This window comes from Trichomycterus rosablanca, chromosome 7, assembly GCF_030014385.1.
Source record: "Trichomycterus rosablanca isolate fTriRos1 chromosome 7, fTriRos1.hap1, whole genome shotgun sequence".
In the NCBI taxonomy this organism is placed as follows: domain Eukaryota; kingdom Metazoa; phylum Chordata; class Actinopteri; order Siluriformes; family Trichomycteridae; genus Trichomycterus; species Trichomycterus rosablanca.
This window is the reverse complement of record NC_085994.1, coordinates 13,622,781-13,644,625: the sequence shown is the minus strand read 5'-3', so window position 1 is coordinate 13,644,625 and position 21,845 is coordinate 13,622,781. Positions and strand designations below refer to the sequence as shown.

General features: G+C 40.3%; 1 protein-coding gene across 3 annotated transcripts in view; it reads right to left on the bottom strand.

Annotated features, from left to right (window-relative positions):
• Positions 1-20,872, bottom strand: part of bcar3 (BCAR3 adaptor protein, NSP family member) — a 120,482-nt gene extending 99,610 nt beyond the window's left edge. Inside the window, exons 1-3 of one of the 3 annotated variants that reach the window (XM_062999027.1) lie at positions 20,703-20,872; positions 7,647-7,773; positions 3,944-4,080 (exon numbers count right to left, since the gene is read on the bottom strand). In XM_062999027.1, coding sequence (XP_062855097.1) covers positions 3,944-4,033 — 90 coding nt within the window. In that variant the 5' untranslated portion in view covers positions 4,034-4,080; positions 7,647-7,773; positions 20,703-20,872. The remainder of the gene's footprint in view (positions 1-3,943; positions 4,081-7,646; positions 7,774-20,702) is intronic. The other 2 variants (XM_062999029.1, XM_062999028.1) reach the window with 2 other exon arrangements.
• Between the last annotated feature and the right edge of the window lie 973 nt (positions 20,873-21,845).

The window sequence follows — 21,845 nt, the reverse complement described above, 5'->3', positions numbered from 1 at the left end:
CAAACCTTTTGGTGTCACACTGGATTTTACACTGTTTGGTCTGACCAGAATGCCAACACAAAAACTACTTGGCCCCCACTTGTGAAGAAACTTCACCTGCTTAACATGATTGAGTGAGTTACAAGCATAAGCTTTTCAGCTAAAAATACCTAAAAGAAAAGTCCAAGAAATGACGTCCCCCTGCAAAAGCAGCTCTAAAAAGAAATGCATACACCACCAGTGCCAGTTAATTAAAAATACGATACGCTTACAGTAATAGGATAACAGTGAGAAGTGTAATAAATAAACTGTCAAACAGTATTAGTAAAATGAAAAACGTTGACATTTTCTTAGATGTTTTGCCAAACCATTTAAAGAACAACCTGACTTTGAATTACAGAACACCATCAGTTATAGTTTCCCCCTAAATCTTGTTCCAGCACCTGAGCTTGGACCTCTCTTACCACTGTAGAGGTGCTAACACAAACAAACTCGGTGAACCTGAACAGCATGCTGCTCATGCTTTTGTATCTTGGTCAGCATGGTGGAATGAAGCTTTAACACCGGGAATGCCAACAGGCTGACAGGGGCATGCATGGCTGTATCAGGGCGGAGGTTACAGTAATGTGTGTGCTTGTGTGTTGGATGAAGAAAGGCGTGTGCTACTGTTTACGATCTTAGAATAGCTCCATCATCACATCACGTTGAAGCTGTAAGGTTAGCTTTTACAGTTTAAGCTTAGGGCTATGGGGGATGAATGAGGAATGAGCAGAAAAAATGCAGGTAAAACATTCAGTCTCAGTTTCAGCTGATGATGGACTTGTCTTGTTTCTGTCATATGGAGAACAAACAGATCTCAGGTAATGTTTGTTTGTTTATTAGGATTTTAACATCATGTTTCACACTGTGGTTCCATTCATGACAGGAACGGTAGTTACTCATTACACAAGGTTCATCAGTTCACAAGGTTATATCGAACACAGTCATGGACAATTTAGTGTCTTCAATTCACCTCACTTGCATGTCTTTGTACTGTGGGAGGGAACCGGAGCACCCGGAGGAAACCTCTGCGGACATGGGGAGAACATGCAAACTCCACACAGAAAGGACCCGGGCCGCCCCACCTGGGGATCGAACCCAGGACCTTCTTGCTGTAAGGCGACAGTGCTAGCCACCGTGCTGCCCCAGATCTCAGGTAGAAGTTAGTAACAGTGTAGATGTTTATCTTTGCATTCCTTGCTATTGCACGGCAAAACCTTATAATGATAGTGTTCTTAAGAAGCGTATGTGCATGTGTTACATACTGAGGAATTTCAGTGGAAAGAAGTTAGAAGGATTCTAAAGATCCCTATTGCCAAGTGCATGAGCAATATTTCTGTGACCTCACCAAGACCCATCTCCCGCAGAGGCCTTTTGCAAAACTCCCAAATCCGCTTTGCCATGATACACTTTGGGACAATGTTTATACAATAAATATTTATTTCCACATTAATGAGCACAATGCTAGTGCTGTACACTATAACTACACCGATCAGCCACAACATTAAAACCACCTCCTTGTTTCTACACTCACTGTCCATTTTATCAGCTCCGCTTACCATGTAGAAGCACTTAGTAGTAGTTCTACAATTACTGACTGTAGTCCATCTGTTTCTCTGCATGTGTTGTGCTGGTATGAGTGGATCAGACACAGCAGCACTGCTGGAATTTTTTAATACAGTGTCTACTCACTGTCCACTCTATTAGACCTAGTTGGTCCACCTTGTAGATGTAAGGTCAGAGACAATCGCTCATCTATTGCTGCTGTTTGAGTTGGTCATCTTTGAGACCATCAGTGGTCATAGGATGCTGCCCACAGGGTGCTGTTGGCTGGATATTTTTGGTTGGTGGACTATTCTCAGTCCAGCAGAGACAGTGAGGTGTTTAAAAACTCCATCAGCACTGCTGTGTCTTATAACACACCACCACCATGTCAGTGTCACTGCAGTGATGAAAATGATCCACCACCTAAGTAATACCTACTCTGTGGTGGTCCTGTGGAGGTCCTGACCATTGAAGAACCAAAAGCAGGTTAAAAAAGCATGTAGAGAAACAGATGGAGTCAGTAATTGTAGAACTACAAAGTGCTTCTATATGGTAAGTGGAGCTGATAAAATGGACAGTGAGTGTAGAAACAAAAAGGTCATTTGAATGTTATGGCTGATCAGTGTATACTTGTAATGGGCATGTCAAATCCGCCTAATTAGCAGACTAGAGCAATAGTGGCAAGAAAAAACTCTATGAGAATTTCAATGAGAAGCAAACTATTAAACCAAGATTCCAAAGTGAGACTTCTTGGGAGGTCTAGATAATATCTTGATCAAATAAATTGGGATTAAATAAAGCTAAACTAATAATAAAAAATAGTATACCGTGAGAAAACTAAACAATAAGCAATAATTTATCATAATGACAGCCAGGATTAGAATAGAGACTAGTAACACGTTTCTAGACATAATGACCAATGTGGGTGCATCACTACAACCCATGAGTTAATATTTCCCATAACTACAGCAGTATTTGTAAAAATTTTATGTTAACAGTTGTTGTTAATAGTAAAACAACCTTTACAAAATTAATTTTAAAATGCTGCACTTCCAAAAGCCTTCCTTCATGGAGATGCCTCTATTACGACATAGCCAGCTAAATTTGTATATCTGTAAAGGTTCTAACATGTTATGATCCATCCATCCTTGGAAATGTGTTTTGACAGCCTTAAAGCAGCACTAATGAGAAAAAACAAAGTTAAATAAATGTGCCCAATTCTTTGCATTCCATTTTGCTCACACAGGCCTGTGGGTAATTTAATGTAGCCACCCCACCTTTTGCATCACACAAACCCATATGCATACTTGGACAATGACCAGAGGGGAAAATCAAACTCAGTCTTTAAAACCCATGTTGCTTTTTGGCAACAGTGTCACTCCCAAATGATTACAGTTCCAGTGACACAAATTACACAGCAGCTCAGAATTCTGGTCTATATTATGCCGGATATATGGTCTCATAATTATTTCGTTCAGGCAGACACATTTATATGAGTTCATTACGAGTTGTTCCTGGAAGTACACCGATTAGCCATAACATTAAAACCACCTCCTTGTTTATACACACATTGTCCATGTTATCAGCTCCACTTACCATATAGAAGCACTTTGTAGTTCTACAATTACTGACTGTAGTCCATATGTTTCTCTACATGCTTTGTTATCCCTCTTTCATGCTGTTCTTCAATGGTCAGGACCCCCACAGAGTAGGTATTATTTGGGTGGTGGGTCATTCTCAGCACTAAAGTGACAATGACATGGTGGTGGTGTGTTAGTGTGTGTTGTGCTGGTATGAGTGGATCAGACACAGCAGCGCTGATGGAGTTTTTAAACACCTCACTGTCACTGCTGGACTGAGAATAGTCCACCAACCAAAAATATCCAGCCAGCAGAACCCCGTGGGCAGCGTCCTGTGACCACTGATAAAGGTCTACAAGATGACCAACTCAAACAGCAGCAATAGATGAGCGATCATCTCAGACTTTACATTTACAAAGTGGACCAACTAGGTAGGAGTGTCTAATAGAGTGGACAGTGAGTGGACACGGTATTTAAAAACTCCAGCAGCGCTGCTGTGTCTTATCCAGCACAACACACACTAACACACCACTACCATGTCACTGTAACTGCAGGACTGAGAATGATCCACCACCTAAATAATACCTGCTCTGTGGGGGTCCTGACCATTGAAGAACAAGGTGAAAGTAGGCTAAAAAGGTATGTAGAGAAACAGATGGACTACAGTCAGTAATTGTAGAACTACAAAGTGCTCCTATATGGTAAGTGGAGCTGATAAAATGGACAGTGAGTGTAGAAACAAGGAGGTGGTTTTAATGTTATGGCTCATCAGTGTATAGTCTTTATATTGAGTATCTCACCTCGACACCATCATATTCCTCATCAAACAGTGGGCAGTACTGCGGCAGACCCAGCTGACTGAGCCATTTAGAGATGGACAGGTGCTTCATGATGAATCCTCCACCACAACTTCTTTAAACAACTTGAAGCTCGAAGCCTGAAAAAGTCATAGTGGTTACAGTTATGGTTAAAATATGTTAAAATTCAGTTTTATTTAAAAATAAACTATTTAAATATAATACACACAGTAGAAAGATGATACTGTGTAATTAATCAAATCAAAGGCTTCATTATTTCAACACTGAATCTCTTTAGTTACTGATTTCTACCCAACTCAGTCGTCCGAAATTTCTAATGTATAGAGAAAAACTTTAAAACATCTGTATAATCTTTTTAATCTTATTTTTTTAACGGAATGATGTCTATGATTTCATCAAACTACTTTTTAGCAAACTACCATAATGCATCAACAGAAGTAGATTGTATTTTTTTATTAGTATATTGATCATTAGAACATTGTGGCTGTATATGTATTTGACATATACAACTCATTGCTCATGAGATCTGCCATATCATTCAGCCAAGAAGAATATGTGATTTTAATGGTTTGTATATACCGATCAGCCATAACATTAAAACCACCTCCTTGTTTCTACACTCACTGTCCATTTTATCAGCTCCACTTACTATACAGAAGATCTTTGTTCATATCCAGCCAACAGCCCCCCGTGGGCAGCGTCCTGTGACCACTGATGAAGGTCTAGAAGATGACCAACTCAAACAGCAGCAATAGATGAGTGATCGTCTCTGACTTTACATCTACAAGGTGAACCAACTAGGTAGAAGTGTCTAATAGAGTGGACAGTGAGTGGACACAGTATTTAAAAACTCCAGCAGTGCTGCTGTGTCTGATCCTGTCTGATCCACTCCTACCAGCACCATGTCATTGTCACTGCAGTGCTGATAATGACCCACCACCCAAATAATACCTACCCTGTAGTGGTCCTGGGTGAGTCCTGACCATTGAAGAGCAGCATGAAAGGGGGGTAACAAAGCATGCAGAGAAACAGATGGACTACTGTCAGTAATTGTAGAACTACAAAGTGCTTCTATGGTAAGTGGAGCTGATAAAATAGTGAGTGTAAAAACAAGGTGGTTTTAATGTTATGGCTGCTCAGTGTATATAACCCCTTATGCTAACAGTATTTTATACAGACTGGTTCTCATTTAGAACTTGATTGCTGCACAAACTAGTTTCTTTCTCTATTCTAGATTGTGACAGAATTCACTGTTCGTTCTGCTATATTTATCATTCATGTATTGGCAATCAGCTGTCACACTAACAGAAAATGTCTTTAACATGTGACATATTGTTTATGTAAGTGTAAGCGTGTGTGTCAGAGAGCTGGGTATTTTTTTTTTCTTCTTATACTTTGACACTAATGTCTTTTAACTCAGGCATATACTCACCGAAACTGCTGAGTAAGTGTTTCGTTAAAAATGAGATGAAGAAGCAAAACATCTCATTTCTTGGCAGCATATGTTCAATCACTGAAAACTTTAAATGGAGGGCCATTATAGTTATTAGATAACTGTGTGGGGGTGAACTTTGTATAGAGACCATTCTACCTTCCCTGCCAAAAATGTTTAAGCCTGCTACAGAATCAGTTCCATAAATCTGTCTTATACGTTATACCCATTGATTATAGACATTAAAATGGCATGATCATTTATACCCCCTGATTTAACATGTCACCAACAACATTGTAAGCTAAGATTTGCACAAGCTGGGAGGTGCACTTGTCAGTACCCTTTTATATTAGTCCCAAGCCCGATTAAAATAGGGAACATTGTTTCAGGAAGGGCATCCAGCATAAACTGCGCCAAATCAGGTACATGGGCAAGAATGATGCACTGTGGTGACCCTTAAATATGGGAGCAGCAGAATGCTGATATGATCGTTTGCAAAACATGCAATTAATATGTCAATTTTTATTGCCAGATTCTAAGTGTTAAGTCATGTACTTGTATAACTAGTCAAACCACAAACTATTATTATTATTATTGTGTTATTATTATGTATTTTTTTCCTTCAGTTACAGCCAAACCTTTTTTTTATTATTATGGAGTATTACTGGAAATGGTACAGTAAATATACTTATTTAAATAAAAAAATACCAGGGTAGGTAAAAGGCATCAATTTAAAGAAACTAATACTACTAGACAAATGACTATAATACTATTTGCATGCATTATATCATCTCTTCTATAGAATTTTAAAGCATTAATATGTAATGTTTACATATTAAATGCTTAATCATTACATATTGTTTATATGAACCAGGGTATGTTTGGTAAGAGTGGAAGGTTTGTTTGTTTGTTTTATTAGCATTTTAACGACATGTTTTACACTTTGGTTACATTCATGACAGGAACAGTAGCCACTCACTATACAAGGCCCATCAGTGCACAAGGCCACATCGAACACAGTCTTGGACAATTCAGTGTCTCCAATTCAACTCACTTGCATGTCTTTGGACTGTGGGAGGAAACTGGAGCACCCGGAGGAAACCCACGGGGACATGGGGAGAACATGCAAACTCCACACAGAAAGGACCCAAACCACCCTACCTGGGGATCAAACCCAGGACCTTCTTGCTGTGAGGCGACAGTGCTACCCACTGAGCCACAGTGCCGCTCGAGTGGAAGGTAAGTAAGTTTTAACATGTTGGATTATTTATGTCTAAATAAGATGTTTAGGTGCTGGATGAGTTTTATCTTCATTCTAGCAGTGATTTGGGGAAAAAAACAGGTGTTTATGCCACCTATTGCTAACAGGTGTATAAAATCAATTACATACAATACATTACTTGCAGTGACCTTGACCTCAGCTACATTAAACACCCTTGGAACTAAACAAAATGATGATTGACTTTGAATGGAACCCTTGAAATTTAAAGGAACTGTACTGTCTGATGTTGCCTCACAGCAAGAAGGTCCTGGGTTCAATCCCCAGGCGGGGCGGTCTGGGTCCTTTCTGTGTGGAGTTAGCATGTTCTCCCCGTGTTTGTGTGGGTTTCCTCCTGGAGCTCCGGTTTCCTCCCACAGTCCAAAAACATGCAGCCAGGTTAAATGGGACACTGAATTGCCCTATAGGTGGGTGTATGTTTGTGTGCGTGTGTGTATATGCATGTGTGTCTGCCCCGTGCTGGACTGGCGCCCTGACCAGGCTGTTACTGTGTGCCTTGCGCCCATTGAAAAGCTGGGATAGCAGCTCCCCGACCCTGATTGGAGCGGTTAAGACAGTGAGTGGCTCTGAATTTTTAAAAGACTCCCACAAACACGCTACAAAATCCAGATGTGAAGTGAAGGATGAGGGTGTGGGGTTAAGCTTGTTAAAGGCTGGTGGCAGTAAATTGTTAGTTCATTCAGTGTGACTCAGCTATGCTCATGTTACAACACACTGCTAAAGTTAGGGCTCTAATGGAATTAGCACCATCATACAATACTCAGAAATGTTCTATAATAGGAAGCTGAGTGAGCCTAAAGCAGTTCTTTGAATAGCATAACAGTCTTCCACAGAGATGCTACTAGATGGCATAGACGTCAGTGTCTCAGCTTCCCCACCACATATCTTAAGATATATAAAAACAGCAATGTCATGAAGTAAAACCACGTTTCCAATTTAATCATATATTATAATTAAATTATTAGTTTACTTACAAACTGTAATTATAAATTTACTTTGAGCTTGTGCCTTGCAGGACTGCCTTCTTTATTCCTCATCTTCTGGTTTGACTCTTCACTTCTGTTCTGTCCTCTCCTCTCTTCTCTCTGGTCATCTCGGATACTACAAAGAGTAGAAAAATTTAGAATTAGTGTAAATAGGATATGATACATTAAAAGTGTAAATAGTTAATTTAATCAAATTTTACGTAAGAGTTTAGAATCTTTGTCTTCTAGGTTTCCAATCAAAGACAAGTAATAATAATAATATGCAAAAAGGAATTGTGACCATATCCTTCTGACATGTTTATTATAGCGTTTATATAATAGATAGATAGATAGATAGATAGATAGATAGATAGATAGATAGATAGATAGATAGATAGATAGATAGATAGATAGATAGATAGATAGAACCAGAAAGTTTAGATTTTTTTTAAAATCCCAACAACACTGCTGCACCTAATGTACTCATACCAAAACAACACATATTACAATTAATACAATTACATATTACAGTTATTAAAATTTCAATTTCAATTGCTGAATGGGGTAAATTTGGGTGACAAAGGGTACAAAGCAACAGAAGAAGAAGACTTTATTTATCATATATACATATACAGGTGTACAGTCTTTTTTCACATATCCCAGCTAGTTTGGAAGCTGGGGTCAGAGCGCAGGGTCAGCCATCGTACGGCGCCCCTTGGACCCAACAGTGGCTGCATAGCAGAGCCTGGATTTGAACCGCCAATCTTCCGGTTGATAGCCCAAAGCTCTACCCACTAGGCTACCACTGTCCCGTATACCTGTATACTCATACAAGTTCCTCTGTATTGTTGGTGTAGTTTTTAAAATAATGATTGTATACGTATCAGATAGGCGTACCTAATAAAGTGCTTAAAGAGTGCATAATGTACTTCATGGTTGAAGCCTTCACTTAACTATCAGCACTTTTGTTTAGATACAGTGTGTCCGCGGTCCAAATATTGATGTGTGCAATTTCAGTATAAACTTCTTCCTATAACCCACACAAAGCTCTGCCCAAAGTGTATTAAAGGTGGGTAAACATGCTGAATGATCAGGACTTGATTTAAGTAATGTATTCTTTTAACACCAGTGCTTGCTAACATTAGGAAGTGACTGTTCCTAATCCTTACATGATAAGAGTAAGGGCGATTAAGATAAAGCAGGCTAATGGATTCTCAGTAGATAGTTGGGTGCATCATCTCAATTCAATTCTCTTAAAAGCCACAATACACATTCCATATTAATCTAAGGAGTCGCCTTCTGTGGATTAATCAAATTAAGGGTCACATTCATGTGCTCTTGAACATAAATACACACACACACACACTCACATGGACCAGCAGAGGCAAGTCATCTGTATTGGGATTCTAATCAACCTTATTCAGAAAATGGCCAGTCAGAATTTCCACATTATTAGTTACTTCAATTAAAATACAATTATTTGAAATACTTGTGTAATGAAAGTCCATCTATTATGATAACTATAATTTCTAATAAACTTTTTATCTGTTCTGTAATTGCTTTTTTAGCCGGCTCTGCTACCAGTCGGCTGGGCGCCATCTAGCCGGCACAATTGTCACAATTGACAAGGCACCTATGCAGAAGCACGGGCGTAAAGAAGGGGTCCGCTAGAACTGTGCACGCGTCGGAGGTAGGGTGGCCAGACGTCCGGTTTTAGGCCGGACAGTCCGGCTTTTCAGCTGCCAGTCCTCCATTCACGCAACGCTAGGACGGACACTTAAAAATCCTCCTTTTGGAGTGAACTGGTTTCATTTTTGATCAATATTATTTGCCATTGGCTCAGGTACATGTCAAAACAAATGCTTTGTCATTGTCAATGTCATTGGTTTAACAGCCTTATTTGACTCCGTATAGAGCTACCACTGGCCAATCGGAGAAGGTCCGCCCTCTAAATGCTAGTCTGTGATTGGGTGGTTGAATTTGTCCCGCCCGCTCTGTCCTGTAAACATCTCTACCTGAGACAGTCACTCAGCTTTCATGATCAGGAACGCGGTGAAAATGCCAAAAAGTAAACTTTTGAGGCAGCGAGGAACGGACTTAAATATAAAAAGTAGACACAACATTTAGTGAGTAAAACAGTCATTTGTTATAGAATTCTTGCTTAAATTGGTCAAAAACTCTGTTATATGGATTCTGTATGTTGCAGTAGCATGTCCCCCTGTTCCTAATATGATGTCCGTCTTTTTGGTGTAATGTCCGGCTTTTTGGGGTGTAATGTCCTCCTTTTTGTTACTATGAATCTGGCCACCCTAGTCGGAGGGCATGTAGACTGCATTACCACAACCAATTTCTTCACCAATATACGTATGTATAAAGTTTCCCTTACTGAGGTTAGTGAACACCAGCAACCACTGTGCAGCAATGCATGCGTCAAGAACTTCTTATTACAGTTTGTGGTCTGAAGACACGTGAAGCCACACACTGCATTGGTTTCATCTGCATCCTGCTTGGGAGTTATACAGAAGCCCACTTCCTGTTTCCTATGTTGCGGTAGCAGTTGCACATTTTGAGAAAGATAAATTAGATCTGGTTATAATTGTATTCTTTATAGGATTATGCTATACTTTATGGCCGAAAATATGTGGGCATTCATTGCTTACAGGTGTATGAAATCTATTGTAGACAAAAATATGCTATGCATCTAACCTTAAGGCCCTTTTCCAGCATGACTGTGCCATTGTATGCAAAGCAAGGTCCATAATGGCATGATTTGACAAGTCTGCTGTGGAGAAACTCTAGTGGCCTGCACAGATCACTGACCTCAGCAGCTCTGGCATGAATTGAAAGGTCACTTGAGTCCAAAATTCCAACAAACACACTCTTGTTGAAATCGTGTGGAAATCCTTTCCAAAAAAGTCCAACAAGGTCATGGTCAGATTTGTTTATTTATTAGGATTTAAACTTTGCAGGTAACAAATGATTCATCAGTTCAAGTTCAATGTCAAACACAATCACAAGCAATTTTGTATCTCCAATTCACCTCACTTGCATGTCTTTGTACTGTGGGAGGAAACCAGAGCTCCCGGAGAAAACCCACACAGATACAGGAAGAACATGCAAACTGCACACAGAAAGGACCCGGACCACACCCCCCTTGGGAATCAAACTCAAAAACCTCTTACTTTGTGATACAGTGATACCCACCGAGCCACTGTGCTGCCCGATAATGGTCAAATGTCGAAAAACTTTTAGTAATACTGTGGCCAGCGGCTAAATCGCTAAGAGCTAATAAGAGTGGGCACAGCCATCTTGGCGCACCCAGGATGCTTTGTGCTAACACACAAGATGGTAGGAGTTAAGGCTGCCACATGCTTACTTTGAAGTATGCCTGAAAACAGGTGGTAGACACAATAGTAAAAGAACAAAATGCACAATTCGTGAGACACTTTAAACACGTGTGGTTTAATGTATCAAAACCATGAGCTTGAAACCATGAAAAACCTTTTAAGCATACAGCTAATGTTATATAACATAATAATAATAAACAATCAAAGTGAACCCAAGTATTTATTTTGGGAAGACCAGTGTAGCAGATTAAGATTTAAATGATCTATGAGAGCTCATGTGTGATCAAATGCTGATACATTACAGGGTAATATGGTTGTTACAGTAAATAAATGGATGCAGTTTTAAGTATTTCACAGAATTAAACAGCACACTGTACTGGGGTTATGTTAATATTCTGATGTTTGTTTGTTTATTAGGATTTTAACGTCATGTTTTACACTTTGGTTACATTCATGACAGGAACGGTAGTTACTCATTACACACAAGGTTCATCAGTTCACAAGGTTATATCAAACACAGTCTTGGTCAATTTTGCATCTCCAATTCACCTCACTTGCATGTCTTTGGACTGTGGGAGGAAACCGGAGCACTCGGAGTAAACCCACGCAGAACATGCAAACTCCACACAGAAATGACCAGGACCGCCCCACCTGGGGATCAAACCCAGGACCTTCTTGCTGTGAGGCAACAATGCTACCCACTTAGCCACCGTGCCGCCCAATATTCTGATGAGTCTAGTGTATCTGTAAAAACAGCACATATAACATTGATTTAATTATTACGGGGGTGTGATGACAGCGTGTGGCTGAGAAGACGTGTGAGTGCCAAGCTCCCGAGACCAACAACCTAAATTTAAATTTTTTTTGCTATCAATAACCCGTTTTACAGTATTATAACACATTTTAAAGTTATACTTCACTTTTCGGAGAGAGAAGAACCATGTCTTCAACAGAAAGGAGCGCTAAACCCCAAAGAAATTTGAGGAGTAAGCAAGGTGATTCAGATTCATAAGATGGCGGCCCATGCAATTGCGGATATTCAACTCGGTGGACCCGTAATGTTACGCAGTGTATCAGCAAGGTGCTTGATGAAAAACTGGCAAAATTCACAGAAACATTGGAAGCAGTGGCGGCCAGAGTCGAAGACCACACTAAGACATTAGATGAAGCGGAACGGTGAGTGACGGGGATAGAGGACGAGCTGGCCGGTGCAGAGAAAAGGTGAAAAGAGGTGATTTAATTATTACAAAAGACCCTTATTAGTAAGTATTGTTAGACATTACAGACTACACTTTCCAAAAAAAAACTTTAATACAGAGTTTACTGAACGTGCAGTGCATACATTTACACAAAAGTATAAATTAGCTTTTACTTGTACTGTATATTTTTTATATTTATGTTTGAAAAAACTTCACACAGACAGTAACTAAAGGTAAGTGTTGTAATATGACCTCACTCCCCCAACCTATTCAGAATCAGTAATTATATCAGCCTCAAAAACAGCAAGCAGTCCATCCCTCATGGAAAGTACAAACAGCCTATGATAAGCAACTTCTACTAAGTGCTTTAGTTCTATATTGAGTGCACCTGCTGAAAGCGAAATGCTTTCTTTCTCCGATAATCACTTTTAAGAAATTTAAAGGATACTTGACCCATGTGAAGATATTTGGGAGCTGTAGAAGAGACAGGCACCACTCGCTTCTTTCCTTCTGAGCTGCTTTTGAAATGAGCCAGGTAATAGCTCACTTCACTCTGCTTTATACAACTACACAACTACACAGTAATAATAATAAAAACTCCTTAATAAATTTGAATGCCTACAGCATTGTGAGCAGCCCCATGCCAGTACACGCTCCTCACATTCTCTGGCAGCACTCATCTACACAAACATGTTGCCAGATTTGCTTGCCATTCTAGATGTTTAGTTTGGAGTAAATACTAGCAAGTGGCCCTTAGTCCCAAGTGCACATGCAGAGGTATCTCTTTTGGAGTCGTTATTGCACATAGTAAGTAGGATGTCTCACAGTGCGTCTGGCACCTATCTATTGTAGGGCATCACATATTTGCTCAATTACACCCACTCACACTGAGGGGAAATTTAAAGCATTCCACCTCAATGGGACAAATTCCACTCAGTACATGGAGATGGAGATTTAATCCAGGTGGCTGGAGCTGTGTGACATCAACATGTCTTTCGGTTTCTTGCGATAAAAGACATTTAAGGAGATAAAAGCTAAATTAGGGCTTCTGTGAGCTTCTATCTACAAAAGTATACTGCAGAAGTAATGTTGCATGAAAACCGATCTTGAAGGGAGCTATAATGTGATAGAGAACACTCACCTAGGCTACAAGAACTGGAATAATTTAATTGGATTTTGCCATCAAAGTGAGAGCTTATGCAATAATGTAATCCTGCACCTGTGATATTGGAGATTGAACCCAAGTGCAGGAGACTTAACCAAGGCAGAAGAATTTTGGGGCTTAAAAGCTGCAATGCCACCCATCGACAAAACTCAAGGCACAGTGTGCCCATGGCAGCTACAGCGTAGGAATGCAAGTACTGTTTCGGTCGGGCTCCTGGAAACCAAAACAATAGAACTTTAGCAAGTGGGCTAGCGGGAAAAAGCAGGTAGTCATCCTTATAGCGTTGCTATAAGGTTTAGTGAGTAATGTTGATGTCAGCGTAGGAGCTGCGCCTCTTCAGTACCTTCTCCCAAAGGAACGGCTTCCAAAGTTCCAAATCCTACCGAAGGACTGCCCTTAAATGCCCTTGTTGGAGCCAAAATTCCAGCATTCAGTATGGAGCAGGACGGGATAGGGCAGGTCCTTCAAATAAAAAAGTCACGCACTTTAAATATAAACAGTTTTGACACCAGCTTCATGACTTCATTACTTCATGAAGCATTAGTAAGCAACATATCAAAGGTAGAGTGCCAAATCAGATCAAATCTATTATTCATACTGTAGAACCTGTAAAAGTCATTAACACCATATAGCTGTAAGCTTGTATACACACCTTCTAAATAGTGGGGTTGGCTATTTAAACCAAACAAATCATATTTGTTATGCCAATGGATTCCAAACTGCCTATGGAACATTACAACAAGAACTGTCCATCAAAAGCTTCAAGGATTGTGTTACTGTTGCAGAGTAGCCACGGACACATACAGTGTATCACAAAAGTGAGTACACCCCTCACATTTCTGCAAATATTTCATTATATCTTTTCATGGGACAACACTATAGACATGAAACTTGGATATAACTTAGAGTAGTCAGTGTACAGCTTGTATAGCAGTGTAGATTTACTGTCTTCTGAAAATAACTCAACACACAGCCATTAATGTCTAAATAGCTGGCAACATAAGTGAGTACACCCCACAGTGAACATGTCCAAATTGTGCCCAAATGTGTCGTTGTCCCTCCCTGGTGTCATGTGTCAAGGTCCCAGGTGTAAATGGGGAGCAGGGCTGTTAAATTTGGTGTTTTGGGTACAATTCTCTCATACTGGCCACTGGATATTCAACATGGCACCTCATGGCAAAGAACTCTCTGAGGATGTGAGAAATAGAATTGTTGCTCTCCACAAAGATGGCCTGGGCTATAAGAAGATTGCTAACACCCTGAAACTGAGCTACAGCATGGTGGCCAAGGTCATACAGCGGTTTTCCAGGACAGGTTCCACTCGGAACAGGCTTCGCCAGGGTCGACCAAAGAAGTTGAGTCCACGTGTTCGGCGTCATATCCAGAGGTTGGCTTTAAAAAATAGACACATGAGTGCTGCCAGCATTGCTGCAGAGGTTGAAGACGTGGGAGGTTAGCCTGTCAGTGCTCAGACCATACGCCGCACACTGCATCAACTCGGTCTGCATGGTCGTCATCCCAGAAGGAAGCTGACACACAAGAAAGCCAGCAAACAGTTTGCTGAAAACAAGCAGTCCAAGAACATGGATTACTGGAATGTCCTGTGGTCTGACGAGACCAAGATAAACTTGTTTGGCTCAGATGGTGTCCAGCATGTGTGGCGGCGCCCTGGTGAGAAGTACCAAGACAACTGTATCTTGCCTACAGTCAAGCATGGTGGTGGTAGCATCATGGTCTTGGGCTGCATGAGTGTTGCTGGCACTGGGGAGCTGCAGTTCATTGAGGGAAACATGAATTCCAACATGTGCTGTGACATTCTGAAACAGAGCATGATCCCCTCCCTTCGAAAACTGGGCCTCATGGCAGTTTTCCAACAGGATAACGACCCCAAACACAACCTTCAAGATGACAACTGCCTTGCTGAGGAAGCTGAAGGTAAAGGTGATGGACTAAACCCAATTGAGCACCTGTGGCGCATCCTCAAGTGGAAGGTGGAGGAGTTCAAGGTGTCTAACATCCACCAGCTCTGTGATGTCATCATGGAGGAGTGGAAGAGGATTCCAGTAGCAACCTGTGCAGCTCTGGTGAATTCCATGCCCAGGAGGGTTAAGGCAGTGCTGGATAATAATGGTGGTCACACAAAATATTGACACTTTGGGCACAATTTGGACATGTTCACTGTGGGGTGTACTCACTTATGTTGCCAGCCATTTAGACATTAATGGCTGTGTGTTGAGTTATTTTCAGAAGACAGTAAATCTACACTGCTATACAAGTTGTACACTGACTACTCTAACTTATATCCAAGTTTTATTTCTGTAGTGTTGTCCCATGAAAAGATATAATAAAATATTTGCAGAAATGTGAGGGGTGTACTCACTTTTGTGATACACTGTACCTAAACACATAACCACTGGACTCTGGGGCACAAAATGTTTGAATAATGATGATCTGAATTGAGTTTGGGTTTACTGGTTGCCACAGATTCAACAGCAGTAAAATACTGCCTGTACAGTAACCTGACCTGAAACCCATGCGAAGTGGACCAACACCATGATTTCCATGGTCTGAATGTGAAATTCAGCATGCACACATATGGATATGATGTTTTGGTTAAGTGTGTTTGTGCTTGAGGCTTATGTAAAATAATGAACACTGTTGTAAGGACGAGTTACTTTAGTATTTTGTACCTGTCACAAAGGTATTTATCTTAGTGTAAAATGTCTGTCTTCTAAGTGTGATTAAGTAAGTTGCAAACCTGTTCTCTAAGGCAGTGGTCCCCAACCACTGGGCTGCGGACCAGTCATTTATTACCGGGCCATACAGAAAGAATAAATAATTAGAGATCGCTACAAGAGCAATTACATTTCCAATACTCTTCGGGTGTTATTGTCTCCAATCACCACTAGGTGGGAGCAGTGTCATTGACATTCAGAATGAGCATATGCACCGATCAACCATAACATTAAAACCACCTCCTTGTTCCTACACTCACTGTCCATTTTATCAGCTCCACTTACCATATAGGAGAACTTTGTAGTTCTACAATTACTGACTGTAGTCCATCTGTTTCTTTACATACTTTTTTTTAGCCTGCTTTCAACCTGTTCTTCAATGGTCAGGACCACCACAGAGCAGGTATTTTTTTTGGTGGTGGATCATTCTCAGCACTGCATTGACACTGACATGGTGGTGCTGTGTTAGTGTGTGTTGTGCTGGTATGAGTGGATAAGACACAGCAATGCTGATGGAGTTTTGAATAGTCCACCAACCAAAAATATCCAGCCAACAGCGCCCCATGGGCAGCGTCCTGTGACCACTGATGAAGGTCCAAAAGATGACCAACTCAAACAGCAGCAATAGATGAGCGATCGTCTCTGACTTTACATCTACAAGCTGGACCAACTAGGTAGGAGTGTCTAATACACTTCGGGTGTTATTGTCTCCAATCACCACTAGGTGGGAGCAGTGTCTTGTTGCAGCGAAAAAAGCTCAGGATTCACACTAATTTTCCATTCTATTTTAAATGCCCCCGCCAGTCCGTGAAATTATATCTTATATAAAACCAATCTGTGGTGCAAAAAGGGTTGGGGACCGCTGCTCTAAGGCACTTCACATTTAAAATCCAGATGGCACACCATCTCATATTCACAGGAAGAAAGACAGAAAGATAGACTTACAGTGAACTTATTGAATCTAATATTGGCTTGTGGCACAGCATTGAATCATTACTATGTGTTATTTCATTTAGATAAGATAATAAAATAAGCAATTTAATCAGTTAATTGCCGCTCCCCCTTTTCAGTCAATTTCTAAAATTAAACTAATGGCCCTTTTAGTTTAACCCAATAAACCAGACATGTTGTTACTTGTAGCAAAGCAATAAAACATCATTATCATTATTAAAAGATCAAATCAAATCTTACATGCCTTATGAACTGGCCTGGCAAGTCGTGTAATAAAACACAATCTTAAAATGTCATGCTATTGAGCTTATATCATGTATTAGGATATACAAACCCCAGTTCCAGAGAAGCTGTGACATTTTGCATAACAATAAAAAAATAAGATTCTGGGCTGATCAACTAAACTGTATTTTGCAAGTATAAACAAATTTTTAATTTAATGCCTGATATACATGGAGGAAGGCTGGGACCAATTGTTTGTACAGCTGGTGTCCACATTTCCAAAATATTTACATAACACTGTTAAATGAAAAAGCGATTAAACACAGGCCTGTTGCAATTTTTTAGAAAGTGTTGCAGCCATGACATTTAGAATGAGCATATACACCGATCAACCATATAATTAAAATCACCTATTTGTTTCTACACTCACTGTCTATGTTATCAGCTCCACTTACCATATAGAAGCACTTTGTAGTTCTACAAATATTGACTGCAGTCCATCTGTTTCTTTACAGACTGTTCCTCTGTTCTTCAATGGTCAGGACTCTCCCAGGACCTACTACAAGGTATTATTTGGGTGGTGGGTCATTCTGCAGCACAACACACACTAACACACCACCACCATGTCAGTGTCACTGCAGTGCTGAGAATTATCCACCACCTAAATAATACCTACTCTGTGGGGGTCCTGACCATTGAAGAACAGCATGAAAGGGGCTAACAAAGCATGTAGAGAAACAGATGAACTACAAAGTGCTCCTATATGGTAAGTGGAGCTGATAAAATAGACAAGGAGGTGGTTTTAATGTTATGGCTGATCAGTGTATGTACATTTTTGTACTGTCCAACTATTTTGGAATTGGGGTTGTTATTAATATTCCATACAATTAAACCATATTACTCTATATCATATCATTTGTGTATGAAACGCTGTTAGAACCATATTCAAATTTTCATAAAATCTCATTCCTGTTATAATACAGTACATTAGACATAAAGCATCTATGGTCACACTTTTTTTGTAAAGCAGACAGCACGATCCTTTCAGCCTGAACTTTAACCTGTAAATCTTTTCTAAATTTCACAGCTTTTTTGTTCTCTGGCCTGTATCACTCAATAGAAAACTCTATATGAGACCGGCTGATGCTGTGATGCCAGATTGGGTGTGCATGCCTTTGCTGGGGATTTTGCATGATGATAGAGACCACATGAGAAAACTCTCAGCATGCTTCATTGCTGTGGTAAAATTAGAGCCCAAATACTGCCAGCAGCAACCCAGGTCTTGCTGCCTCTGTCTCCTCACACCAGCACAACACTAAATTATAACCAAGTGGAACAAATGCCTCTGAATCTGCAGTGCACATGCTTCCCAGAAAGTGCAAGTCAGACTGATTATAACCCAGCCAGGGTTCAAGAAGTTTTGTCACTTGGCTAGACAAAGAGCCATTTCTCTAATGAAAGCTGTTAGACGCAACAGCTTGGATCCAGACTACAGTGATGCACTGTGGATTCAATGCCAGAACTTTAGATAAGGGTACACAGACAAAAACAGCTCAAATGACACCACCCATTTTAGTTATGTAAGACTATTTGTAAATAAATATATGAGTCAAAGTCAAATAGGACTACTCTTTAGTAAGAGAAGCAAGTGACATCATTGTCTTGTACTACACCAGCAAAAGTAATTTTAAGGACACATATTACATCACTGGCCACAAGCATGCTGTGCCAATACTAACTAATTAACCTTTTAATAGTAGCATGCAATACAATTATGAAATGCATTGATGTTCCAGTAGATTTGCAATGCAGTAAGTGCAAACATTAATAAATTGTCCAACACTGACATATAATTCACTTGCTACATTTAGTTAATTTGTTGCATTAGTACCTTTTGGGGATTTCACTTCTGATTAACATAAGGCTTCTTTTTTTGCACAGTAAAGTTTAAAGTGGCATTTGTGCATGTAACTCTGTATTGTAGTGCTTGACAAAGGTTTGCCAAAGTAATCCCTCACCCATGTGGTCATATCAGCTATTATTGAGTGGCGGTTCTTGATGCAGTGCCGTCTGAGGGATTGAAGATCACGGGCATTCAGCTTAAGCTTGTGTCCTTGGCGTTTACGCACTGAAATTTCTCCCGATTCCTTGAATCGTTTAATGATATTATCCACAATTTACATCACATTGTTAAGAAAAAACGAGTGATGAAGTTTAAGGGACTGTCTGTGGATCTCAGTGATCAAATTATGGCATTGCATAAATTAGGGCAAATATATCATAACTAAGGGTATGTTGCCATGGCCTTACTGGCCAATACTTTTGAAATTGAAGAAGGTTCTCATAACCATGAACCTTTCTAAGCTGGTGTCCTAACAATTTGTGCATTAGCAAATGTCCCAACAAATTGTGCAAAAGGGTTTTCGTCCAGGATGCAACAAAGAATCTGAAGGTCACTATAAGGTCCTTACAAGTCTTTTACAGAGATGGGAGAACCTGTTGGATAAACAACAATCTTGGCAGCACTACATAAATCTAGCCTTCATGTAAGCTACCAGGTTGTAAAATATGGACAGTGACAGTGGACAATACAGGGACGGGGTAGCCTAGTGGGTATTGCTTTGGGCTATCAACTGAAAGGTTGAGAGTTGGAATCCCAGCTCTGCCATGCAGCCACTGTTGGGCCCTTGACCACCTGTATATGTATATATGACAAATAAAGGCATTCTATAACCCAACTGGAGTTTGCTGAGTTGGGTAAGGACAAAGACTCTGAGATGCACAACACCTGGGTAATACAATCTATATGGTAATACATGGTGGTGGAAGCATTATCTTATGAGGGTGCTTCTCAGTGGCAGGGACAGGGAATTGAGTGACACAGAGATGCAGCCAAATACAGGAATGTTTTTAAAGAAAACGTTTTCCATAGCAAAAGCAAACTCAGACTAGGGTGACAGTTACTTTTCAGCTTAACAATAACCCAAATCATGCATCCACAACCACACTGGAGTGGCAAGTCTTTGAATGTATTTGAGTCGTTCTGCAAATGCCCAAACTTCAAATCAAATATCTGTGATAAGACATAAAGATGGCAAAGAGGATCTGCCATGAAGAATTGGATAACTACCCAAATTTAGTACTACCAAAACAAACAACTAAATAATGAAATTCAATGCAGAAAATCCAATCACCAGAAGAACAGTGCAGTCAATACGTATAAATAGTCAATACTTCTATTCATCCAAAGCTGTCATGACTAAAATGTATTAAGTTTTTACTATTGATGTGCAGAGCAGCTATTATTGGACTGCATGCTATTTCAAATATTGATATGCAATGCTTTCATAACCCAAATGCATGCCATTCCAATTACAAACCAGGAGTCAACCAAGGGCTGGAATATTGACAGTGTAATGCAATAAGTTTGAGAATGTTAAATTTACCTTGATTTACCTCTCTTTGCAGCAGGACTTCTGGATGCAGAAATACTGAATGATACCAGCGAGTCAAAAATTCCCTTTTCCTTTTCTCCCTTCCAGTCTCAGAGGTGTGTATGGAGCTGATAAACACTCTTCACATTAACTGTCTGCCGCTAGAATGACGAGACGCTTCTGCGCTCCGTTCACTGCACAGCGCCGCCCGCACACACACCTATCCGCGTGCGCTATAAACAAGCAATGAATGTGCGCGCGCACGCGTGTGTGTGTGTGTGTGCGCGCGCGCGTGCGCTTTATAACGACTTCACTGCATTTAAAGTTAAAGTTTATATACACTTGTAACAAAATTTATACCATGTCAGTTATGGGGTTTCAAATAATTCTGTAACTGTTATTTTTCTCTGATTGGATTTCTGGAGCGCATTATTCAGTTTTTTTTTTTTATTAGAACATCTGCTGGGTCAGAAATACATACAGAAATTGTAATGCAGAGAATATTGATAGTGTCAAATATTCTACAATGTCATTTAATTCTTATGCCCGTTTAATAATAATAATAATAATAATAATAATAATTATGATTGCCGCTCAGGTGGCGCATCGGTAAAAAAGTACGCTAGCACACCAGAGTTGGGGTTTCGAATACATGGTATCGAATCTCAGCTCTGCCTTCCGACTGGGTTGGGCGGCTGCATGAACAACGATTGGCTGTTGTTCAGGGTTAGGGGTAAAAAGTCGGATCATAGGTCCTCATAACTGGTGCAACTGCAGCCACTGATGGCGCCTGCACAGGGCTGAGGAATAGTGCTGATGGGGGTGTGGCCCTCCGTACACAGTGCCCGTCAGTGTATGAACTCGACTCGTGCAGGTGAAAAATGCAGTCTGTACTGACTGTACGTGCCGGAGGGGGCGTATGTCAGTTGATTGAGAGGCGTGCTCAGTCAGCGGTGAAGGGTCGAATCAGTAGAATGGACGCAATCAGGGTAATTGGACATGACTGGATTAGGGGGAGAAAAATTGGGGGGAAAAGTGGGAAAAATAGAAAATAAAATAATAATAATAATTATGATTGACCAAGGCTGTCATCTGTTGTAGCCTAGCGGTTAAGGTACTGGACCAGTAATCAAAAGGTTGCTGGTTGAAGCCCCA